We start from the raw sequence: 25,906 nt of genomic DNA, 5'->3' as shown, positions 1-25,906 counted from the left end.
GTGGCTCCAACTACCCCAAAGGTCGCAGACTCGGGGGGGGGGAAGCGGAACCCTAGCCTCTCAATAGCCTGGTCTCTGGAATGCCTGCTCTTCTACTCAAGGACTCCCATGGCATGACGGAAAGATTGATGGAGGCAGGGCAAAGACCAATGGAATCTGGCATGGAGATCTTCTTCTGGCCTGGTTCTTCAACCTCAAACACCAATGTGCTGACACCTGCCTGTGTGACCTAGATAAAAGGGCCCTGACTTTTTCTTGAGGTCACAGTTTCCCCATTTATAAAACAGTCTACACTGATCTAAGATTCATCCCTCCAATGCTGATGGCCTATGTTCCAACACAAAAAGGCCCAGAGGAGTGGGCCTGGCTAATGTTTCTGGGCCTCGTTGCTGTAACCTCTCCCACCCCATCTGCTTCTCCATGGCCCACGCAGACACACACACTGTGGCCTCCACTTTGCCCACAGAGGCCAGGGCAAAGCATATGCGGAGAGGGAAGGAGGAGAGATGCAGACTCATATTTCCAGGAGGAGGTTATCTGAGCATAGCAGGGGCAGGGTGGACCGCAGGATACCTCTGGAACTCAGGCTCCTACTTCCATTCCACCCAAGCCTTCGCTGATGCTCACAAGTCCCCAGTAGGGGTGGTGGGAGAGAACTGGGCACAAGCAGTGGATAGTGGTTCACACTGGGGACACCCAGACCTCCCAGACAAAACAGAGGGTAGAAAGCCACCTGCTTCAGAACTCCCAACAGTAGAGGGCCACAGGCTCCTCGTTGGAGTAAGTAAGGCCCAGAGAGATCAAGGAATACAGCTGAGGTCACCCAGCCAGTTGAGAGCTAAACTAAAAAGCTAGGGCTTTCCTAGGGCCGTGGAAAGAATGTGTCCCTTGGCACCTCTGGGTTCCCATGCCAGCTCTGTCACTAATGACCTGAGCATGTCATTTCCCTTTCTTGAGCCTCAATCTTCCCAACTGTCTCATGGAATAATAATCCCAACTTTACAGATGAACCTGAAGCATCCAGCTGAATGCCTAGCAAAAAGTCAGGGTCAAGGAGTGACAGAGTGTCTCCTAGGTCTTCAATCCCCCCTCCAACTCCCACCCTCAGTTATGTGCTCCTTCGACTGTTCAATGTGTGGCAGGAAGTTAGAATCTGCAGACTTCTCACCAGAGCCCAGAGCAATTGCCACCTGTCCCTGTCCAAGCTCGGCTGGAAGCAGAAAGCCAGAGGGCAAAGTCCCCTTCCCACGCACAGGTCTGGTCTGCACAGGTCGTGTGCACTCTGCCCCAGGGAAAATTCCATACGAGGCCTAGAGACCCAGGGGCCATGTACTTCAGAGGCCAGACCGCGGGGCTTCTGAGGTTTTATGGAAAAAAGCCAAGGGCAGCTCAGTCAGGGGAAATGTATAGCCATAGTGCTGATAAGAAAAGGCCTTCAACCTGCCATGGTCAGCGCTTCCTGTAAGCTCCAGCCTCTTACTGGAAGGCCCCAATAGGGGGAAGGGTCAGAGGATGTGTGGGGAAAACAGCTAAATGGACACATGTGCAAATATTGCTCTTCATATGGGTTACTGCACAAGCCAGGTTATCGCTAGCGCCAAGGTCTGCCTCAAAGACCGTTCAAGACCCAGCTGCCCAGCTGCATTCTCTGCCCCTCACTCCACCAGAAGCCCTGCTTACCCAGCAACCAGCCTGAGGTCTCAGAACAGACCCCCACCTATTCTTTCTTTGGTCCAATGACTCTAAACCTAAACTCTTTCTCTAGGAAACATCCCAGGGAGAGAACACAGGCATAAACCCCAGGGCTGGGAGGTTGGGATTTTCCAGCCCAGCAGAGGCCATTGCCCAAACCTCCTGTTTAGTAGAAAGGGGGAGGCGACCCCTGACCCCACCTAAACTTCTTTCTTTCATCCACTCAACAAACATCTGTGACTCCGAAGCACCACTGAGAATCACATTCAGGCTTTATCAGTGCTACTGTTCCATGAGGGGCTACTATGCTCTCAGGCACTAAAGGGATTTACTGAAATCTCATTTAACTGTTACTAGGTTGTAACAGGCTCAAGATAAAAAAAAGCTGCTTGCCCAAGGTCACACGAACAATCAGTGGCACAGCCTGGAGTGGAGCCTGGGTCAGCCCAGCCCACCAGCAGGCACAGGGGAAGGGGGTGCATCCAGAAGGCATTGAAGGAGCCCTTCAGAATCAATACTACTTCACAGATGGGACAATGATAGTTCTGAGTGAGGGCAGAACAAGAAGACAAGGCTTTTGACTCCCAGCTCAAATCTCCTATCAAGAGCACTTTTTATGGAAGGTATAGGAACCCCAAAGGGAGGATGGGATCATACTCCCAGCTTCCCCTGGAAGCTAGCACAGGACCTCATGACTGCTTGTTGGGTTTAGAGTGGAGAGTAAATGGTATTAAGGAATTATTAATTTTTTTACGTACGTTAATGGCATTTTGGTTATGTTGAGAGAGAGAGAGACAGGGAGAGAGGGAGAGAGAGAGAGGAAGAAACTGGGACTTTATCTGTCTGAGAAACATACGGAAATATTTATGAATGAAATAACCTAATGTTGGGGTTTTGCTTTAAAAATACCCATTTCAGCCCTGGCTGGTGTGGCTGACTTGTTTGAGCATTGTCCCATGCACCGAAAGGTCACCAGTTCAATTCCCAATCAGGGCACACGCCCAGGTTGCCGGCTAGATTCCCAGTAGGGTGTGCAGGAGGCAGCCAATCAATATTTCTCTCTCACATTGATGCTTTTCTCTCTCCCTTTCTCTCTAAAATAAATAAAAACTTATTACAAAAAAATATTGCCCTAACCGGTTTGGCTCCGTGGATAGAGCATCGGCCTGTGGACTGAAGGGTCCCAGGTTCGATTCCAGTCAAGGGCATGTACCTTGGTTGCGGGCACATCCCCAGTAGGAGGTGTACAAGAGGCAGCTGATTGATGTTTCTCTCTCATCGATGTTTCTAACTCTCTATCCCTCTCCCTCTCTGTAAAAAATCAATAAAATATATTAAAAAAAAATATTCATTTCACCCTGGCCAGTGTTATCAGTGGTTAGATCACCAACCCTTACACCGAAGGGTCACAGGCTGGATTCCAGTCAAGGGCATGTAACCTGGGCTGTGGATTTATCCCCGATTGGGGGAGTGTGCGGGAGGCAACCTGTTGATTTGCCTCTCTCACATCCATGTTTTTCTCTCTCTCTCCCTCTCTTCCACTCTCTCTGAAAAAGCAATGGAAAAAATATCCTCAGGTGAAGATTAACAACAACAAAAAATACTTGTTTCAGCTCTGGCCTGGTAGCTCAGTTGGTTAGAGCATCATCCGGATATGCCAAGTTTCGGGTTTGATCCCTGGTCAGGGCACATATAAGAATCAACCAACGAACCACAAACCAATGTTTCTCTCTCTCCTCTCTCTCTCAAAATCAATTAATTAAAAAAATTTTTAAAGAGTTAAAAAAATACTCATTTCAGGAGAGTAAGAAGGAGTGGGCAGGGTAGTGATGAAACAGGGCTGGCCATGTGTTGATGATTAATTGGAAGATGAATGATGGGTTCATGAGGGTTCACTATTGTCTCTACTTTTGTGTAAGTTTAAAAAAAAAGGTCTATTATCCCAAAGTGAGAGCAGTATGCTGTAGTTAAGAGCCCTCAGACTAACCTTTAGTCCTCAGACTAACCTACCATGTACTACCTGACCCTGGGCAAGCCACTCTCCATCTCTGAGCTGCTCTTTTCATTTGACAAATGGAAGCAATGGTCCCGACACTCACCCAGCTTAGGGAAGAATTGCAAGGGTTTCCTGTAGTGCCTGACAGAGCAATCTGTCCCTAACTAATGTTACTTTCCTTATCACTATTATTGCTATTATTACTCTCACACCACCACACTGCCTAATGACGAAGGACTAGAGGCCAGAAACACTTGAGGCTGTGGCCTGGAGTCCGTAAAAGACCAGTTAACTCTGTCCCCAACCCTGTCTCAGGGGTTACTCCTGACAACTGGGACACTCAGGGGCAGCCCTAGGCCCTTGAAGGCTGAGGCAGAGACTCACCTACAGCCCGGAAGAGACAGGCGCCGTCCTCCTTCATTTGCTTGATGATGAAGCCCTTCTTGTCTCGCAGGGCCTTTTCAAACCAGTGTTCCTGCTGCAGGGAAGAGGTGTGGGGGTCAGCAACAGGAAAGGCCTGCACCCCCTCCCCAGAGCTCTGCCCTCGAGCTCCTGAGGGGCCCAGCTGATTGGCTAAGAGGACACTGGGCAGGGACAAGTTCTCAGCCCTGTTTGACCATTCCATGCATGTGGAGCAGGAGGAGATCCTTTCTTTTAAGGAGCCAGGCATTGTGTGAGATAATAAAATATTATCCCTAAGTGACTTGCTCCCAGAGGAGCCCCAGCTGCCTTGAGAGCAGAGGCCCCAGCTGCATTCTGCCTCCTGCTGACCATGCTGGGAATCCAATGCTGGACCTTCCACAGGCAGCCAGAGGCCCAGGGCTGGCAAGAATGGGGAGCTGGGGGAAGGAACCTGGTTCTACCTCAAGCAGTTTCACCTGGGGACCCTCTAGCCACTCTAGGGGAGGAGAGATGTTGAGAAGGGAATGATTGGTAAGATCTTGAATCCCACATATAGCTAGGGAATGCCAAGATCTTGTATAAGGCAAAATGTATGCAAAATATGATTTTACTTGTGAGTGAACACATTTAGCATATATGTATATGCATATGTATACAAACACATATGCATACAAAGTTGGGAAGGCTATGTAGCAAAATATTATCCCTAAGTGTTGCCATTGCAGGTGAATTTACTTCACCTCCTTCTTTATAAGAGATATGCAATCGCTCGTCCAAAATTCCCTAACTCAAAAAGCTTTGAAAACCAAAAGACTTTATCTAACTTATCTGGCATCATTACCTGACCTGAGCTGACCCATTTACCCCACTTGGAGATGAATACTGAAACATTTCCATGCAGAAACATTCGGGCGTTTGTTTACGAGGTCTGCCACAGACCCCACTGGAGGTGTTACAGAAACAGCATACCCCAGGTGAGTTCTCTAAATTCTGAAAATTTTCTCAATTTCCAAAGCACATTTGGCCCCAAAGGTTCAGATTAAGTGAACTTGTACAAAGGTGTTTTTTAAAATAATGCAGAGATGAGTAGACAGAATACAGAGCATTACTAGAGCAATGAAGCTGCTCTGGGTACTATGACTGGTGAATACATTTGTCCAAACTTCTAGAATGTAACCAAGAGTGAGCCCCAATGAAACATTTGGAAGTTGTTTACAAAAATGGCCCAGGGTTAGCCCTGACCGGTTTGGCTCAGTGGATAGAGCGTCAGACTGCGGACTGAAGGGTCCTGGATTTGAGTCCAGTCATGGGCATGTACCTTGGTTGCGGGTACATCCCCAGTAGGGGGTGTGCAGGAGGCAGCTGATCGATGTTTCTAACTCTCTATCCCTCTCCCTTCTTCTCTGTAAAAAAAATCAATAAAATATATATATTTTTTAAAATGGCCCAGGGTTGCCAGAAGCCAGGACTTTGGGTGCGTGTGATGTGTCAATGTAGGTACATCAATTGTAATAAATGTATCATTTTGACGGGGCATGTTGATAGTAGAGGAGGCTATGTATGTGTGGGGACAGGAAGTATAGGGAAACTCCCTGTACCTTCTGCTCAATTTTGCTGTCAATCTAAAACTGCTCTAAAAAAAATAAAGTCTATTTAAAAAAAGTAGAATGTCCACGTGTCACTTCAAACATATTTTCCATTTCAAAACCAAACAAACCAAAAGCAACACCTTTCCCAGGCCCCTTACGCCCTCTGCTGGCCATCAGGAGAAGCAACCTGATCCAGTATCAGGACTAGGAACCAAAAATCCCAACCAAGCCTGCTCCTTGGGGACACCACCCTGCCTAGAGATTTATAGGATCCAGGCAATTGCCAACCAGAGGGGATCACCTCTCTGCAGGCCTTTCCCCCCAGCTCAGGTGAGAGAAATTCCTTGCAAAATAGGAATCACGAGGTTTGGATGCCAAAAGCTCTGGGTTCCAACCCCAGCTCTGTCACTCACTCGCTGCAGGATTTTGGGTAAGCTACCTGAACACTCCAAGCCTGTTTCCTATCAAATGGGGGATATGGGATATACCTGAAAGAGCTGTCAAGACGATCAAAGGAGCTTCGGAGCCAGAAAAGGCTTTGTAAATATTGTACCATATACTAGGGAGGTGGTCACCAGTCAGAGAAGAAGGCGTGAGACCAACACAGACAGAGATGTACAACTGAGAGACCCTCAGAAAGTCCCAGGTGAGTGGCTGGACAGGAGGGGATGAAGGGGGGGGCGGGACAAGGGAACACCCAGCAGCCCCACCACCAGGGCCCACACCCCGGGAAGGTATGGCTGGCTGGCTTTCCAGAGATGACAAAGGCACTGGGAAGCCCTTAATGGGCTTCCATGGGAAGCACAAAGACTCTTGTTTGTGCACAACATTCCAGCAGTCCAGGTGCCCCTCCTGCCCCAGAGGCTGTGGACTAGCACACTCCAACCAGTTCCCCCCAATCCATCTCTGCCAAACGGGGTCAGCCATCTCCCAGCTGGGGGTCTCCAGCAGTGCAGCTGCAACTATGGCGATAGCCCGAGCCTGGACTGGACAGAAGTTCTAAAAAAGAAAGGCACCCAGCAACCTCCTGCCCTAAGTGTGTGGGGAAAGGAGATCAAAGGGGATGAGAGGGCCTCCTACTTATTTATCCAATAAAGGGTTACCAGGCAGCTACTAAGTCAGACCTTGGGCTGGCAATGAGGCCAGAGAAATGAATCAGACTTGCTCTCTATCCTCCATCAGCTCACAAACTGCGCGAGGGGCGCGGAAACAGGCAATGACTACACACAAGTGTGAGCAGGACTGTGAAAGAGATGAACACGGGGGTGCTGGAGAACATGGAGGAAGGGACCTGGCCAGTCATTAAGACTGGCACCCGAGCTGAAACCGGTTTGGCTCAGTGGATAGAGCGTCGGCCTGCGGACTCAAGGGTCCTGGGTTCAATTCCGGTCAAGGGCATGTACTTTGGTTGTGGGCACATCCCCAGTGGGAGGTGTGCGGGAGGCAGCTGATCGATGTTTCTCATCGATGTTTCTGGCTCTCTATCCCTCTCCCTTCCTCTCTGTAAAATATCAATTAAAAAAAAGTTAAAAAAAAAAAAGACTGGCACCCGAGAGGAGGTTCCACCTGAGCAAAGGATTAAAACACCAAGACCTCCAGAAAAGCTTGTGAATTGGGTTAAGAAATCACTTCTGCCACAAAGCACCAGGGAGGCCAGAGGCCAGCAATGAGTTCAGCAGAGCTCAAGTCCTTGGTAGGGATATGAAGGTAAGCGGGGCAGGGCCAGGAAGAAAGATGAACTCATATTAGCCAAATGCCCACCTCATGCCAGGTGCCAGATGAAAAAGGTGACCTCTTAATTGTACCACAGCTCAGATGGCAGGAAGCATTATCCTCATTTTATGAAGGCAGAAAAGAACTGGGGTTTGGGCACCAACAAGGCCTAGTACAGAAGCAACAGGGGAGGCCTCATGAGCCATAGCATGGAGACAAACTGAGCAGGCCATGCTGGGGAAAGCCTGGTTTATCCCTAAACATGAAGGAGGCCTGAGCATTCCCTTTGCACAAGCGGGGCTTTAGTCCTAGGCAGCCAGTGTGGCATCTGTGCCTGGATGTGGAGGCCTAGCCACTAACCACCCACTGGCTTTGGCACCAGCAGCCTTAAGATCCTGGGCTCGGGCTGAAACCCTTCTCTCTCTCTCCCTGTGGGGAGATAAAATAGGGAGACCCTGGTCCCGAGTTCTAGAAAGAGTTTATACAGTCCCAGGAGCTCGTAGCACAGTCTGTTCCTTATCCCAGCTGGACAGGAGCCTCCAAAAAAAGGTGTCAACTTGGAAGTTGCTTAGGAAAATGGACTGGGAAGGACAGGCTGATGGGAGTGAGGAGCAGGGGGTGGGGGCTGGCCCAGCCATAGAGAAGTTTACACTACATTAATGTCCTGGCCCAAGGAAGTCCAGACCCTCAATCTCACAAGCCCACTAATGAGCCTGTGGGCGAGTCCATCCACATCTCTGAGCCTCCACAAAGGGGCTGGGCAAAGCCCTCTGACAACAGGGGATCCCAGGTGTAAGACTCTGCAACCTAATGCCACAAAGACCCAAGAAAAGTTGCAAAAGACTGTGGGACCCAACTGACTTAGGTTCTGATCCAGCTCCAATTATTAGCCATGTGATGACCTGCTCTGAGCCAGTTTTCCAATCTGTGAAATGGGATAACAAGTCTCCCAATAACAGGGATACTGGGAAGACTCAAATATTACAGGACTCTCCAGCAGGAGAGCACTTAATTCGTTCCTAGCCCCTCCCTGGAGGGGAAACAAGAACACCCCTGTAGTAGGCTGAATTAAGAGCCGCCCAAACATATCAGGCCCTAATCCCTGGAACCTATAAATGTCACTTTATAAGGAAAAAGGGTATTTGCAGGTGTAATTAAGTTAAGGATCGTGAGATGCAGAGATTACCTTAACAGCATCTTGATGGGACCTAGATGCAACCACAAATGGCCTTAGAACAGTAGAGGAAGAGCTGATATGGACAGAAGAGGAGACCACATACACAGAGATGATGATGTGAAAACAGGTGGAGATCAGAGTGATGCGTTCACAAACCAAGGAATGTCAGTAGCCCCAAGAAGCTGGAAAAGGACTGGGTTCCCCTCTAAAGCCTCTGAAAGGAGTGCAGCCCTGACAACACCTTGATTTTGGACCAGTGAAACGGACTTTGGACTGCTGGCCCCCAGAACGGTGAGAGAATATGGGTCCGTTGTTTTAAACCATCTAGTTTGTGGTAATTTGTCACAGGAAAATAATACAACCCCTCTGGTAGCACTCCTGTAAGCTGTGAGGCAATGTCATATGGCTATCAGCTAGCAGGATCCACCTCCCCAGCACCCACCTCCCAGGGGGAGGGTTAGAATTAAAGCAGCAGGGGCCTGGACTCCCCCTACAGCCTGGGAAGCTGCTGACCCTACTCATCAACAAATGAGCTGTCACTGGAGGGGATAAGGAGCAGGAGAAGATGTTAGCAGCAATGACAGCTTATGGACAGATATCTTCCCAGAGCCCATGGCAAAGAGGGGTTCAGTATTCTGGGCTTCACAGCTCTGCCCCAGCAAGCCTGGTGCCAAGACTACCCCTCTCTCCCCCAAAACGCCCAGAAACACTGGCTCAGCTCCATGTGCAAAACACAAACAACCCATCCAACAAGAAACACAGACAGATGCACTGCTCTCTAAGGACCAACATGAGCTCTCCAGGGCAGAGGGATAGGAAAGAGCAAGGCCCTAAAACCTAACACCAGGCCACTGGGGGCAGGGGAAGGGATTTAAAAAAATGAAGATTCTATCATTATGCAACAAAAAGAAATGAAATACTGTTCCATGCTACAGCACAGGCGAGCCTATACTGAGTGAAAGAAGCAGTCACAAAGGACAGCATATTATATGATCCTATTTCTATGAACCATCCAGAAGAGACAAATCAATCAAGGCAAAAAGCAGATTACTGGTTGCCAGGCCAGTGTGGTCAGTGATTGGGCATCAATCTATGCATCTGGAGGGGAGGTCCACTGGTTCAATTCCCAGTCAGGGCACATGCCCCGGTTGGGGCTCTATCCCCAGCAGGGGGCGTGCAGGAGGCAGCCAATGTAGATGTTTCTTACTGATGTTTCTATCTGTCTCTCCCTTCCTCTCTCTCTCAAAATTAACAAAAAAATATTTACAAAAAAGTAGATTAATGGTTCCCAGGGGCTGGGAGCAGGTGAGGGGACTGGGAGATGATGATGACCACGGGCTTCGTTTTGAGGTGATGAAACTGTTCTAAACTTGATTGATCATATTTATGGATGCACAGCTCTGTGAGTAGACTAAAAACCACTTTCAATTCATGAATTGCATGGTATGTGAATTATGTCTCAGTAAAGCTGTAAAAATTAACAACAACAACAACAATGACCCAAGAACCTATAGGCCAGGGAGAAGGAAGTGGAACATTGCCTGAAACTTCGTAGCATACCCCCACCAAAAGCTAAGAGGCTCCGCTCAAAACTTTCGCAATGGGTTAGGGCAGTGGTCGGCAAACTCATTAGTCAACAGAGCCAAATATCAACAGTACAACGATTGAAATTTCTTTGGAGAGCCGAAAACCGACTTCTGCGCATGGGCCACGAAATTTCAATCGCACTGTCCGTGCGTGCCCGCACGTGGTGTTTTGTGGAAGAGCCACACTCAAGGGGCCAAAGAGCCGCATGTGGCTCGCGAGCAGCAGTTTGCCGACCACTGGGGTAGGGGAGTAGGGAACAGGGAATTAAAGAAGACATTACCACTAGCTTCAGAACATTGAGTCCAAAAAAGAGAGAACTGCCAAACAATACAGAACTCAAACCCAGACAGGGACCACTTTCTGCTATACCGCTCTGCCTCCCCACGAGAGGAGTCGGCAGGTTACAAAGGCTCCTAGGAAGAACCTAAGTGATCCTAGGGAAACTGCAAGAGAAGCATCAGCCAAGGTCTGAAGTGAGTCAGCCAGGTATTCACACACTCAATCACTGGGCATGGGTGGACTTTTGCAAAAAAAAAAAAAAAAAAAAAAAAAAAAGAGGCAGCTGAGAATTTGCCCAAAGCTATCAAGCAGCTATGCGGAAGACCCTGGGCCTACCCAGTTCAAAAGGCCCAATTCTTTCCACACACAGCCTTACCTCCACATCATCCAATAGGCCCCCTGACAGGCAACCCCGAGTTTATTCACCACAGCACAGGTGACCAAAAAAACAAACCCTGAGCCTCACACCGAATAGGCTGCTTGTCCTGCCCACCAACCTTGGATGACTAGGAGGAAACACAGGGAGCAACCCAGTTCTTTCTCAAAAGACACCCACCATTTTCTGTCACTTCCAGGTCCAGAGGGCTTTGGTGTGAGCTCTCTAAAATCCTAAACCTCAGTGACACCCACCAGCTCCTTACCTGACCAATACGGAAAGAGGCCCAGAGAACAGAGGCAGAACTATTCTGGTTCACCCAGCAAAGCCCCAGCAGAGCCTGAATGAGAACCCAGGCACCCTGTCTATCCTGCCGGCCCCAGCCTCTCCCACCACCTTGGTGTGCATGCCCCGTTCTCAGAATGCTCTGTGGGATCCTCACACTGAGGATGCTCTGAAGCCATTCTTTTCATACAGTAGACTCTCAGTAAGGCGGCCACGCCTGGGAAAGGAAACTCCTGACCCTAAGTTGCCAAAGGGGTTCCTGAAGGCAACAGAGGTACAGTCACAGCATCGGGACAAACAGGAAGTCTGAGCAGCCAGAACAAGGACCAGATTCACCATGTGAGCTCCCTCTCCACAACTCCCCCTTTCCAAGGGATCTAATTGGCCTCCAGGCTACAAATGCCCCAGTGACAGTTCAGGACCAAGCCTGGGGCAGCAGGAAGGCAGTCCCCCTCTTATCATCCCCGGAGGGTCCCAAGTTGGATCAGGTGTGGCAGGGAGAAGCATCTTCCTCCTTTTATCCCAAGAAGTGTGAGGACAGGAAGCCTCCCCTCTGCAGTTGGGAAGGGAAGATACCCTGCAACCACAGAGCTTTACTCCCAAGTTCTTATGGGGACAAGGACAACGGAGGAACACCCAGCCTACGAGATGCAAAGGGAGTGTAAGGAGGTGTCAGTCTAGTCACCATGGCAACATGTGACATTCTTCCTCTCTGTTCTTGGGACCAGGGATGTATCTCTCCCTATCCTGTGAAGGAGGAAAGGCAGACTTGACCCCACACCAGGGAGAGAAGAAACAACTCTTGATCCTGACTCAGTGGATCCAGAGATGATTTATCCTGCTTGGAGTAAGGGTGGAAAGGCAACAAAGGGGACTCGACAAGGCCCAGGCCCCTGGGAAGTACAGAAAGATTTATTTGAGCCAAGGGGGACCGGGATATGAGTGGAGAATTTCCTTGGAGTGGGGATGTCCCAGACCTCTTTCCCGTCTCTGGGAAGAAAAAGGCTTGTTGAACGCAATTCAGGAAGCTCAGAATATTTCCCTGATCCTGGAAATGAGAAGCAAGCAGAGCTGGGTCAGGCTGAATCTCTGAATATCTGCTGGTTCTTGAGGGGAGGCCTCAGTCCCCTGTCCCCAGTAACTGACATCTTCTGAGAGAAAGTAAGGAGACCTTCCTGGCCTGAAGCTAAGAGCACCCAGGTACTTCTATGCATTTGGGGAAAGCCTTAGGCCACACTGGGGAGGGCCTCATGTCCTTCTCCCTGGTGATAAAAGATTGCCTGGCTGTGGGAGGCTTCACACCCATGGCAGGATAGGGCCCAGACCACTCCCTGAAGCGAAGGCGCTCTTGTCCCTAAGGGGAAGCTTAGGCCCCTGGGAGGAGGCTCCGATTCTTTTCCTCAGAATCCCACCATACCTATGTCCCCAAGGGGAGAGGGCAGTTCTCAGGACTTCGTTCACAAGTGGGGGGTGGTCTTAGGCTCAAGTCCCCAAGATAGGAAATCTCATGCCCCTAAAAGGCCACTATGACTCAGGTTTATGTGTGCTGTCTGAAGTGAGGTAATAGTCAATACTATCAGGGTAGGCCCAGATCTCAGGTCCTAAGGCGGGGGAGGTGTCTCATGTACATGCGGGCAAGTTCAAATTCTGGAGGGGGGGGGAAGGTAAGACTCAGGATCCTATTCCCCAGGAACTCTGTACCTATGCCCCCAAGGGAAGGGCCTCAGGAATGAATTCTGGTGGTAGGTTCTATTCCTGAGCTCAGATCTCATCTGTAGAGACACAGCAGTCACTGGGGTAAGGGCCTCTTGTCCTTGAGGGAAAGCTCAAGTGTCCTTGGCACAGTGGGTCTCAGGCCCCTGAAGACAGGCTTAGGTCTGTGGGAAGGCCTTAGACTCCATCTCTGGGACTCCATGCTGCCTAGATCTCAGGATTGAGTTCCCAAGGCAGAAATCTTAACATCCCTGACACTTGGGGGGGGGGGTAACTTAGATCTCTGTTACAGGGGGGAGGGGGCTATTACATCCCCAAGATGTGTTTTAATCCTTCATAACTGGGTAGAAGGAGCCTATAGACCTCTGTGTGGACGGGGGTGGGGGGGTGTCTTAGGCCCCCAAGAAAAACACTCAAGACACCAGGCCCTGAGAAGAAAGGTCCCCTAAAGAATTCACTTTGCCTAGGATCTCTGAGGGGTGATATCTGAAGAGGCCTCACACCCAAGTCTCTGAAATCCTAACTCCTTAAGCAGGGGGAAATCTTAGGCTCCAGTATCCAAAACAGTGAGTCATTTTCTTGAAGAAAGCCTCAGGCCTGGTGGGGGTGGGGGAGAGGGGCCAAAGGTCTATCACTTAAAAGAAGTTTTAGATCCTGCAGAGAGATTCAGACTCTTTTGCCCAAGGAGGTCTCAGACTGCCAAGAGGAAGCACAGACCCTAGTCAATTAAGAGAATGAGTCTCCTGTACCCCAGTTGAGTTTCTGGTCCCTGGCTATTGGTTTTGGCTCTTGTCCCCAAGGGGAAGGGAATCTTATCTCCCCAAGAAAAGTCATATCCCTGGAGGAAAGCTCGGAAGACCCCTCTCCCTAAAGGGGATGCATATGTGTGTCTCAGGCCCTTGATTTTAGAAGAGTCTCAAGCCATTGAAGGCAGGCTTAGGACCCCTGAGGAAATGTCAGACCCCACTGCTGAGGGTCCTGTGCTGTGTCCCCCTGAGAAGGAAGGAGGGGTTGTCCTATACAGAGTGTCTCACACCCCTGAAAGGGTTTAGATATTTGGGGATCACTCAAACATCTCTGAGGTCTCAACCTTACTTGTGTCTCAGAGAAAAACAAATCTCAAGCCACCGAACACAGACCAAGGTCCCTTGGAGAGTCATGAGACTCCCCTCCCAGGAGGCATTTCATTCTGCCTGTATCTCCTGGGGAGTTCCCACCTACAGGCCCTTCAAGATGAGGTCCCAGCACCCCGAAGAGACCACAAACACCATCTTTAAGTCCTTCGTCTTATCTCGGGCCTCTAACCTCAAGTCCTTGGGGAAAGGGGGCAGGTAAACATGGTGTCTCATGCCCCTACCACCAGAGAAAACAGTGACAGGCTCCGGGAGGTGACGTGCAAGTCCCCTGGGTCCCTACTCAGCCTGGGGATACCATCCACCATACCCGCTCACCTGTCATTTCCAGCCCATACCTGCTCAACAGTGGCAGGGTCCATGGCCTCGATGCGTGCTGCAGCCGCTTCATACTCATCCTCACTGTTGTAACCTGCGCCGACGTCCTCACGCTCCGGACTGGCCCCGCCAACCGTCCCAACCCCGGGGGCTTGACGCCGCCGCTTGCTGTGGCCAGGCCCAGAGCAGCAGTTGCCCACGCCCACCGAGCCGCCCACGCCCACCACCACGCCAGCCGCGCCTACACCTGCTGCCGCTGCACCGTGCGCGTCGCCCGGAACGCCGCCAGGACCGCCCGGGCCCCCACAAGGTGGGGGAGAGCCCTGCTGGGGCCGGGGACCCGGCACGGCGCCAGGCGGCACAGCCAGCGCCCAGCGGTGAAGTGCACCCGGTGGCCCCTGCAGCTGGCCCTGGGGCGGCGGTGAGGCCCGCTGACGGGCCCCCACGACACCCGACTCACGGTCGCGGTCGCTGCTGCCCACGCCTGAGCCGCCACCGCCCACGCCCACACCCCCGCCGCGGCGCGGCGCCGGGGGCAGTGGCCCGGGCGGCGGCGACTCGTTGGTGGGGTCGGCGTCGGGAGGCGGCGGCTTCTTTTTGGGGAGAATAGTCATGGCGGCACCGCCGAGTACCCCCCAGCAAACCCGGCGCGCGGCACGCCGGGACAGAACCCGGATGAGGGGCTAAAGTGGTGCGCGGAGCACCACGGGATCGGCGGGCCTGGATAAAGAGATTGAGGCACCGGTTCGAGAGCCGTAGGCGACGCGCAGGTCACGCGACAGAAGAACCCGGATGTGAAGTCGAAGGTGAAGGCAGCGCGACGAGTGTCGTCGCCTACTCTCTGAGTTCGGCAAGTTGATTGTTATGCTCTTTCCGGCCTTCCCGTTCAAGGGAAGCTGAACCAAAACAAGCACCTCTTCGCCCCGCCCCCTCGCAGGTTCTTGAACTACCGGGTGGGGTCCAGGGGCGCCGCGCAAGCGCGCCAGAGCACAGCCCCGCCTCTGGCTCGGAAGTACGTGGGCAAAATCCTCGCCGCCGCCACAACAATCGCGGGCACCAACCTATCGAAGTGGCTGCGTGGGTCCTCGCTGACGCCCAAGGGCCAATCAGAGGTGAGCGATCGCCCTCCCGTGCCCTCCGTCTCAGATTTCACTCTAAGTCGGCGCCCTGGTTCTTGGCCTTTCTTCTGTCCGCGCCGTCCTGCTCTTGACTTCTTTCCCTGAGGCTTTGACTCGCAGGCGGCGGCACAGCGACAGGCAGGACAGCTTGACCTGCCCCGCGCACGACAGTTTTAAAAGCGCCTCCCTTCCGGGCTTCCAACTTGGCCGCTGTCAGTTGGACTGACAGGAAAATATCAACACTCCCAGAGCATAGCAATCCCCTGTAGCGTCAGTTCCGGTCCCACCCACCTGTAAATCCACACCCGTGGACTGGCGGGCGGTGCTTCACTCTGTAAATGGCTGAGAACTGCGGTGATTGGTTAAGAGGCGCAGTCACTCGAGTCTGACGAGCCAACCAAGGGACAGACATGCCCCGTGAGGACTGTGGGTGTTTGGGAAGTAGACACGCCTTCTTTGGCACTACCTCACGTTCGCCCCCGCGTTGACCTCCCCGCCCCTGTGGCTAGTGCGCAGGCGCTGCATAGCCGCCTTTTATTTATTTGTTTTTGAGAAACTGTATTTACCTGGTTTGAGCTAAACTTTATGTATTCATCTCTGTCACTAGCCAGCATCTCACAATGGGGTTAGTAAAATCTCTGCTACTGAGTAGCTGGAGAGTTACAAGCTAATCTAGGTCTTGTCTGTGTGATCTCTGGCAAGTCATTTAACATCCACCCAAGCTCAATTTCTACTTCTCTATAAAATGGCAATGATGATTCCAGTTTAAGGGTCAGACTCATAAAGGGTCTAATAGTATTCCTGGCACTTAGTAAGTGCTCAATAAATTAGCATGATGGTGCACAGGCAAGGATCCCAGGTTTTGGAGTCAGTAAGACCTCAGTTCCAGACATGGATGGCCCATTACCAACTGTAGGACCCTGAGCAGGTCACTGTGTCTCAAATTTGAGCTTACCCACGTGTAAAATGGGAATGATAATGCCTGCCCAGACTACCTCAGGGAGTTGTGGGGTTCCATTGAGCCCATAAACCAAGAAGCTGTTGTGAGAGGTGGGGGCTTGCTGTGTCTTAGGAGCCAAGTCATACAATAGATTGACTGAGAGACCATCAAAAAGCTCTTCTGAGTGCCATCTAAACTTCCTTCCGATGCCAACCCTAGTTGAAGTCTTCCCTGAAGGGTGTCAGTAATAAATGTACTATTGTGTTTTCTTTTCATGAGACTTAATGGGAGAGGATTCAAGTTTACTGGGCCTATTGCGTTCAGGGCACTGCGCTTAATGCCTATGCACATTATCACATTGAGTCTTTTCATGACCATGTCACTCGACCCATATATCCCACTCCCTACTGGGTATTTGTGTAGCACCACACATCTAAAACTGAACTTACGAAAGTGTAGCTAGTCATCACCAAGTACTTACTATGTCCCTGGAACTATGTGCTAACAGCTTTGATGTTACCTTTGGCAGTGTATGGCACCCCCAGCCTTTGCCCAAACCAGAAACCTAGGAGTCAGCCTTGCCTCTTCCTCAACTCCCAGATGCCTGTCAATCCCAAGGCCTGCCAGTTCTACCTCTCAAAAATGCTGCCTGTCCAACTCTTACTGCCACTACCCGGCCAGGGCACCACTTAATGGGAGAGGACTCATGTTTACTGGGCCTGTTGTATTGACCACTACAAAAGCCTCCTCCTCACTGCTCTTCCTCCCTCCAGGAATGTTTCTCTCCAATCCACTCTCCACAACCAGAATAATCATTCTGAAGCACAAACCTCATGATGACTTTCTGTTTGTAAGCCTTTAGAGGTCCCCATTATCCTTAGGATGAAGTCCAAAATCTGCATCCTAGCTTCAAAGGCCTTTTGTGATCTGGTTTACCTCTACATTCTCACCCTCATCATAGCCTCACACTTTCTTTCCCAGCTCTACGCAACTAATTTGAGTTCCCCAAAGGCCCCAAGCTCACTCTCTAACCTCCAGGCCTTTGCACATGCCTGAAACATTTTTACCCTTTTGTCTACCTGGCTAACTGCCCCTCATTCTTCCTGTGCCGGCCAGGTTAGATTCTCTACATGCTTCTGTAATCCATCAATCTTAGTTCTCCTGCACTATATTGTAATTGCTTAGTTGCCTTCCATGTTCACCTCTGTAGAACAGAAATGATGTCTACTTTGCCCATCTCTGTACCCCTAGGGATAGCACATGATATCCAGTTAATAAATATTTGGTGAACAAAAGAAAGGATTATCTCTATTTCACAGATTAGCAGCCTGGGGTGAGAAAAGGTAAGTCATTCTCTTTCCCAGGGATTGGAATGCAGGTTGACCTGAATCCAAGGTCTGTCTTCTCAGTGCTCCACAGAGCTCAGTCACACACTAGCCTAATCTACCCAGTAGCCTAGAGGAGAAAATGTAGGGGCATCCACAAGGAAGGGGGGTTTGCCACACTGAGCGATGCTTTTCATCAGGGTTCAATTCAGAGCCATTTTCTGTCAGGAAACCGGGGTTTAAGTCTCCCCCAAACCAAGCATGTGCCGCTCTGGGTCTCAGTTTCCTCATCTGTGAGTGAGGAAGCTGGAGCAGATGATGTCCGCATGTCTCAGGACCTCCTAGCCTGCCTCACTGGCTGGAGAGTCAACTCTTCAAGCCCCGCTTTTTCATTTCTCCTAGATCCTCATCTTCCAGAACACATCACCAACCATCTACCTCCCATACCTTTACCCACACTAGCCCTTCTACTAGTTGAAAGGAATTTAAATCAGAGTACTTTTAACTCCCCAGCCCTCCCCAGCCCCCAAAGCCACTGAGCCAGGAGGTGTTCATCCTTATCTCTCCTCTCAGGTTTTATTGACTGATGAAAACTACATCTTTGTCAGCCACCAGCTCCACAGGGACAGTGCTGGGGACAGGGAACCTGAGATGATGCCAGATAATCAGCCTGAGAGCAAACAACAGAGTTCCGGAAGGTGACCCAAGAGGGAGAAGAGAGAGGAATATGTGAAAAGGTATTGTGGGGAGGAGTAGAGAAGTTCCTCCTGCCTCCTACAACTCCCAGAGTTCAAGAACAACCCAGGCCTCAGCTCCTGGGGCTTCTGGACACCTGCCCAAGTACAAGGAATTAGCTCATGATCTCCAAACCCAGCCCAACCCTTGTTGGTTGCCAGGTGCTTATCTCAGCCAGTCCAGACTCCGGCCCAACCCAGGAAAGAAGCAAACCAGAGGGGAGAGAAGGAGGAGCATCAGAGGTGGCCCCTCTGATTAGGGCAGATGTAAATGCAGCAAACTGGGCAGAGGCTTTGCATAATGTCACAGCAGTAGCTGCTATTGCTAGAGTTCGCTGGGGGCCCAGCAGAGGATGGAGTTGCAAGGACCCATTTCCAGCAGCCGGAGAAGGGGGATAGTGTTTGTGCTATCTGTGTGTGTGTTGGGAGAGGCAGCCTGACCCCCGAGGCAAGGCCTGGGGGTGGAAAGTCACTGCTGAGGCCACAGCCCATGAAGCCTGTGGTTGCATTTCAAGCTTTGGAATTGAAGTGTTGTTGGGCCTGGTGGAGGGTGGGGACCTCTCTTGGAGGCCAGATCAGAGGTGATGGTTCTCTTCCCTGAATCCCCAAACCGCCACAGCCCCCTGACCGAGAGAAGAGGAAGTCTCACCTCTTCTCAGGCTAGAGCTCAGATGTCAGGTGGAGCCTGAGGACCCAAGGGGAGGAGCATGCAGGAGGCCAGCCTGGGGGAGGGTCTGGTCCCAGTGTGCTGGGGCCTGAGGAAGCCTAGCCATTGAGCTCCCACCAGGAAATCCGTCTGGGGTGGGGGAGGTGCCCCATTCCCTGGCTACATCCCCACAAGGTAGGCCATTCCATGAAACTCCATTGCATAGTTCTCAAGAAGGGGGGGGCAGAAGGGGTTCCCCAGGCCTGCCCCTGTCTGTCTCCCCAAAAATATGGCTTTGGAAAGGAGTCCCCAAGAATCAAGAGGGCCCTCTGGATGGGTGGGCCCAACCCTCACAGGGAAGAGATCTTCACAGTCTCAGGGAGGAGGCAAGGGGTACCCAGGCTAGAGTTCCTGAGGGTGCTGCTGGCCCCGCCACCGCCACCAGGGGAGGAAGGTTGGCTCTCATCTGGGGTGTTGGCAGGAGGGGTAGGGATACTGATGATGGCAGCCACAAAGTCCCGGCTGTCGCAGTTCAGGTCAAGGTTGTCATGGAGCTTGGCATTGAGGCTTGAGCGGCTGTGGATAAGGGTGGGAAGACAGAAGGTTCTTAAAAAGTCATCTTAATACTTGCTGCAGCAGTCATGACATTTATTGAGCATCTATTGGATCCCTGGCACTGTGCTAAATGGTTCCTCTGCACCCCCAATCACTGTGAGGGCTCTGAAGTTAGGCAGTCCTGGGTTCGAATCCTGATCCCAATTTTACTACTCTAAACCTCTCTTTTCTCTCATGTGCAGCATAGGAATAATAATACAGTAAGTCCTCACTTAACATCGTTAATAAGTTCTGTGACTTTAAGTGAAATGATGTACACCAAATTTTACCACAGGCTAATTAATAAAAACAAGGGTTAAGTTTCTAGTCATTTCACCAATGTTATAACAAAATGGCATTGGGAATATTAGTCATAAAAAAGGATGAAATCTTACCATCCGTGACAGTATGGATGGACCTAGAGGGTATTATGCTAAGTAAAATAAGTCAGACAGAGAAAGACAAATACCAGCCCTAGCCGGTTTTGCTCAGTGGATAGAGTGTCAGCCCATGGACTGAAGGGTCCAGGGTTTGATTCCGGTCAAGGGCACATACCTAGGTTGCAGGCTCTATCCCCGGCTCTGGTCGGGCACATGGGGGAGGCAACCAATCGATGTCTCTCTCACATCAATGTTTCTCTCTCTGTCTCTCCCCCTCCCTTCCACTCTCTAAAAATCAATGGAAAGCCCTAGCCGGCTTGGCTCAGTGGATAGAGCGTCGGCCTGCGGACTGAAGGGTCCCAGGTTCGATTCCAGCCAAGGGCACATGCCTGGGTTGTGGGCTCGATCCCCAGTGGGAGGCGTGCAGGAGGCAGCCAATCAATGATTCTCTCTCATCATTGATGCTTCTATCTCTCTCTCCTTCTTCCTTACTCTCTGAAATGAATAAAGAAATATATATTTTTTTAAAATAAAAAAAAAATGGAAAAATATCCTCAGGTGAGAATTAACAACAACAAAAAAGACAAATACCATATGATTTCACTTATATGTGGAATCTAAAGAATAACATACGTGAACAAACAAAACTGAAACAGACTCAGAGATACAAAGAACAGACTGGTGGTTGCCCGAGGGCAGGAGAGCTGGGGGACTGGGTGAAGAAAGGTGAAGGGATTGAGAAGTACAGATTGGCAGTTACAAAATAGTCATGGGGATGAATGTACAGCATAGGGAATATAGTCAATAATATTGTAATAACTGTATATGGTGCCCGGTGGGTACAAGGAATATCTAGGGGAACACTTTGTAAAGTATGATTGTCTAACCACTATGCTGTACACCTAAAACTAATACAAATAATCCTGAATGTACATGGTAATTTATAAAGAACAAAAACAAAAGAAATAAAACGATATTGAACAAAATGATATTATTCAAGAACCTGCTGTATTCCTACCTCACAGGGTTCTTGTGAAGATTAATTGAGATAATAAATGATACAAAGTGCTCAGAATAGTGCCTGGAACACAATGGGTGTACAGACACAAAACATCTATTATGATAGACGCCTTACAATCCTAAGTCCTCACAATAGTGTACAGTAAGAGAGCTAGATAATCTTGTCCCTGTTCCTTTCCGATGTTACCTCCCACCGCTCTCTCCCTCCCTCACTCCACTCTACTCACTTTCTGGTTCCTTATGAGAGACACACAGACCTAGTCCTGCCTCGGGGTCTTTGCACAGGCTGTTTTCTCTGCCTTTTCTGGAAAGCTCTTCCTCTAGATATCACATGACTCACCCCTTCACCTCCTTCAGGTCTTGGCTCAGATATCACCTCAAGCTTTCCCTAACCACACGGTTAAAACGACGTCATACCCTGTTCTACTCTCTCTGTTCCCCCATCCCTGATTTATTTTTCTCCTTGGCACTTAACACACTGCATCATCTGTGTATTTGTTTATTAACGGTCACATCCCACTAGAATATAAGTTCCAGAAGGTCAGGGATTTCTGCCTGAACTGAACTCCCAAGTGCCTAAAACGCTGCCTGGCATATAGTAGGTGCTCAATAAACGACAAGAGAATGAATGAAGAACAAGGCGTTCCGGACAAGGTAAGCCCAAGCTCCCAGCATGGAGGAGTTTGGGTTTGAGCTTGACCGGCTAGGCCTGAAGTCATGAAATCTCAGACCCTCTGGTGTAAGCTCTGAGCTTCCTCAGGAATGGCCAGGGCGTGGGGGTTTCTTACCTCTGAGGGACAGGGCTCCTCCGCAGCCCCGCCAGAGTGTCCAACTCCTGCATGCTGCCACGGCTGACCGAGGCAGTGGAGTTGGCAAGGCGGATGGCACGGCGCTTGGCCCTGCGGGGGCAGCAAGAGGATAGCAGGCTGCCAGGCCCCACTGGCTGGGAGGACACAGAGGTGCTGCGGCTGGTGCGGCCATCCAGCGAGACGGCACCCAGGGCCTCGTTGAAGGTTAGCTCATCTGTGAACTCATGGCACTGTGGGAAGACGGGAGGCACGGTCACAAGGCACCACGTGAGAGCTGCCGCCACCACCAGGCCTTTGCTTATGCCAGGGGTGGGCAAACTTTTTGACTCGAGGGCCACAATGGGTTCTTAAACTGGACCGGAGGGCCGGAACAAAAGCATGGATGGAGTGTTTGTGTGAACTAATATAAATTCAAAGTCAAGGAGCGGAGGGGAGAGCAAGAGAACCGGATAGAACAGCCGGATCCGGCCCGCGGGCCATAGTTTGCCCACGGCTGGCTTATGCCCTGCCTTCCTTTCTGGAAGTTGCTCCCTCTTTCCTTCCCTTGCCCACCCTTCAAGGCTCGGCTCTGTCAGGCCTCTTCTAGGAAGCCCTGCTCGATTTCCACAATTAGTAGTGAGCCTCCAAGTCCACAGGGGGGAGCTGGCTTGGGGGCAGAGAGATCCCCTTCATTCTGCCATGCCACTTCTCCTTAGGCCTCACCGTTGTCTTCTCGAGACAATGCAGCAAGTGATGATGTTGTTTCTCAAAAGCAGACCGGTTCCTGACACACAGAGCCTGTTCCTCCCCGCTGCCGCTGTCCTGGAGTGGACGGAGCAGACACATGAGGTCAGCACCTTCCTCCTCCCATCACTGCTCATGACCAACCCCAATCTGGGACCTACCCACCTCAAGGCCCCTGTTCTGCTTGTACTGCAGGAAGGCGGTGGTGGTGCCACTCTTTGCCAACCGGATCCTTGCTAAGCGCACCTTCTGCAGAGAGGAGAGAAAGAGTCAGGTGGGTAAACACAAGAGGTGATTGACTGGCTTGGGGTGGGGGGATCAGGAGATGGAAGGTGCATCTACCTGCTGTGCTCGGCGCTTGTCAGCGCGCTGGTTCTGGTGGTAGATGCGGCTGAAGTTAGAAACAATGACAGGCACAGGCAGAGCGATGACCAGGACACCACTGAGTGAGCAGATGGATCCGAAAATCTTGCCAGCAATGGTGCTGGGCACCATGTCTCCATATCTGAGGCCAGAGGAGGTAAGGCAAGGTCAAGAAAAGTGCCCACCCACCCCTCAGCCCCCCACTGCATCCCATTCAGTCCAACTCATTCTGTGACCCTGGCCAGGCACTCCAACTCTCTGAGCCTCAGTTTCTTGCTCTGCAAAATGTGAGGGGTGACATTTCTGGTCACCAGTGGGGGTCAGAGGAGAATGGGCCCTCAGCCCCTACCATCTGCTGCCCCCAAGCGAGCTGTGCAGGCATCTGACTCAGCTGGAAATCTATTAATACCCAGCATGGGGGAGAAAGAGGAAGTTACAGGCAGTAAACATGGCCTCATGGAGAGCGTTCCACCACTACCAGCCAGCTGAAGGGCTCTGAATCCCTGCAGCAATGCTGTGATGGTTTTTGCTGAAATCTGTCTTACCTTCTCTAGGTAGGACCCCTTCCTGTTCCCCCAGGGAAACCCCAAAACTGTCCTCACATGTTTCGCCATGCCATCCCCTACCCATGGAGATGGAGCAGAGCCAATCTTACCACCTTGTCTCACAGAGGGAGTGCGAACTAAAGTCAGGGAGGTTCCATAACTGACTTGCTCAAGATCACACAGCATCCTTGTGTCCTAACCACAGGACCAATCAGACTCCCTCCACAAAAGTGCAGCCTCTGCAGTCTTAAGCCTCTAAGCCTTTGCTCAAGCTGTGCCCCACCCCTCGTGGCTCTTCCTTCTTTCTTTATTTTGACTCATTTGTTTATTTTGACTTATTTACAAGTCTCTCCAACTTGGGCATTTCTGGCTCTGTGATGTGTCAACTCAGACTGTATCCTCATCTGGGAGACATGGGCAGCTGCCCACCCACCAGGGTTGTTGTGAAGACTAAATAGGGTAAAAAAAAAACCCAAAAGACTAAATAGGGTAAAAGGCATCAAAATACTCAGTTCCAATCCATTTTCAAGGTTCAGTATTTGTCGACCTAATCCTGAACCTCTAACCAGAATTAATTTCTACACTTCAGAAACCTCAAATCAACTTTTCTATACCTCTATTAAATCCCTGAGCAAGCTCAATCCATCCCTTCCACAGATACTGTGTATACTTAATCCCGGTGACAGAAATTAGGACAGGCTCACAGTCTCTGCCCTAGACAGTGTCTTCAAGAACAAGAGTTTGGTGCTTCCATTTGCTGTTTTTATCCCAACTACTTTCTTTCAAGGATTGTCAGTAAAAAAAAAAAAAAAAAAGGATGCTGAAAGTATCTTATTCTGGAGAGTCACAGAGGTAGTGCCCCACGCTCTGCTTGTAGAGGGTTGGGAGTTGGGGGTCCTCAAGATGGAAAAAGGGGGTGATACAAAACCAATGCCTATTTATCCTGTACCAGAGACTTTCACAACCACGATGTCACTAAAGCCCCTCAAAAGGGATCATCTTCTCGTGTTACAGAGGGGAAACAGGCCCAGGGAACACAAGGTCAAACAGGAAGGGTACAGCTGAGACAAGCCTTGAACCCAAGTCATTGTCAAAGCTGGGTGGGGTTTGACGCTGAGTCCAACTCCCTCAGTTTTCACAGATGAGCACACTGGAGCTCAAACAGAGATCATTTACCTAACCTTCTTTTACAGAAAAGGTGAGTGTAATTGACTGACCGGGCAGCTCCCAGCACAGGGTCTGCACTCACCCAAGTGTGGTCATGGTGACAATGGTATACCAGAAGGCTGCGGGGATGCTAGTAAAGTTAGTCTTCTTTGTGCCCTTCTCGGCATAAAACATGACAGTGGCGAAGATGATGATGGCCATGGTGAGGGAAAAGAGGAGGAAGCCCAGCTCAGAGGCACAGCTCTTGAGTGTGTAGCCCAGAATTCGCAAGCCCTGGGAGTGCCGGGAAAACTTGAAGATGCGGAACACCCGGAACACGCGAAGGGTGACAAAGGCGCCGGACACATCCTCGTTCTTGGGCACGAAAAGGCCGATGTAGTAGGGCAGGATGGCCACCACGTCTATGAGGCTCATGACGCTCCGCAGGAAGCGGCAGCGGCTGGGGGCGGCAAAGAGCCGCAGGAGGTATTCCCCCGTGAAGATGAGCACGCAGGCCGTGTCCATGCAGAAGAAGGCCGTCGGGAAGCGTTCCCCACACGGCTGCTCCCAGGGGGGCCGCCGCGCGAGGCCTCGGCACGGGATAGTCTCGACCACGTTGGCGATGACGGACACGGCGATGAAAAAGCCGGTCACGTAGTAGAACACGAGGGCCGCCGTGCTCGTGTGTGGGTTCTCGAAGGCCCGCCAGAGCCGCTGGCGCAGGGAGCTGCCGGCCCGCAGGGCTGGCCCTTCGGCGGCCTGCTCGGCCTCCTCGTCCTCCGCCAGGCGCTCGGCGTTCTCCTTCTTCCGGTCCCGGTACTCCTCCAGACAGCAGTCGCCCACGAGCTCGGGCACCAGGCCGTAGAAGGCCAGCTCTTCATCGAAGGCCTGGATGCACTCCTGCCGCGGGCAGTGCAGGCGGCCGGTGCGGTAGAAGTTGAGCACGTGTCGGAACATATCCGGATCGCGATCGAAGAAGTACTCGCCCGAGTCGGCATCGTAGAAGAACTCCTTCTCCGAACTGCCGAGCAGGGTGTCCGGGTAACGGTCCAGCGTGTTCTTCCAGGTCTCGAAGCGCCGCCCGCTCACGTTCACCACCAGAACCTCATCCCCTCGAGAGGCCTTCACCCCTGGCGCCGGGGGCAGGGGCTGCTGGGCCAGGGGCAGCCAGCCCACCGCAGCCGCCCGCGCAAAGGGCAGCCACGTGGCCACGCCTGCCGCCATCCTGCCGCGCCCCAGGCCCTCGGAGACTTGGGGGGCGCGGGGGGGGGGGCTGGCCTTTAGGAGAATGTGGCTGTCTCCA

At 51.3% G+C, this 25,906-nt stretch overlaps 2 protein-coding genes and 1 long non-coding RNA gene across 4 annotated transcripts in view; 1 reads left to right on the top strand and 2 right to left on the bottom strand.

Annotated features, from left to right (window-relative positions):
- OTUD5 (OTU deubiquitinase 5) overlaps positions 1-15,648 on the bottom strand; it is a 27,269-nt gene extending 11,621 nt beyond the window's left edge. The window contains exons 1-2 of one of the 2 annotated variants that reach the window (XM_080651912.1): positions 14,281-15,648; positions 4,073-4,166 (exon numbers count right to left, since the gene is read on the bottom strand). In XM_080651912.1, coding sequence (XP_080508038.1) covers positions 4,073-4,166; positions 14,281-14,874 — 688 coding nt within the window. In that variant the 5' untranslated portion in view covers positions 14,875-15,648. The remainder of the gene's footprint in view (positions 1-4,072; positions 4,167-14,280) is intronic. The other variant, XM_080651913.1, reaches the window with a different exon arrangement.
- On the top strand, positions 15,245-24,254 carry LOC308239222. Its single transcript, XR_013959717.1, has 5 exons — positions 15,245-15,372; positions 18,217-18,380; positions 22,579-22,654; positions 22,745-22,823; positions 22,963-24,254. It is a non-coding gene; the product is annotated as an uncharacterized lncRNA (long non-coding RNA).
- Positions 18,196-25,906, bottom strand: KCND1 (potassium voltage-gated channel subfamily D member 1). Its single transcript, XM_080651911.1, has 6 exons — positions 24,707-25,906; positions 22,892-23,054; positions 22,715-22,798; positions 22,529-22,627; positions 21,806-22,056; positions 18,196-19,599 (listed from the first exon to the last, which is right to left on the bottom strand). Exons 1-6 carry the CDS (start codon positions 25,825-25,827, stop codon positions 19,374-19,376), a joined length of 1,944 nt encoding a protein of 647 aa, XP_080508037.1. The 5' UTR covers positions 25,828-25,906; the 3' UTR covers positions 18,196-19,373.

Source organism: Plecotus auritus (genome assembly GCF_963455305.1).
Source record: "Plecotus auritus genome assembly, chromosome: X".
NCBI classification, from domain to species: Eukaryota; Metazoa; Chordata; class Mammalia; order Chiroptera; family Vespertilionidae; genus Plecotus; species Plecotus auritus.
This window is presented reverse-complemented; position numbering and strand designations above follow the sequence as displayed.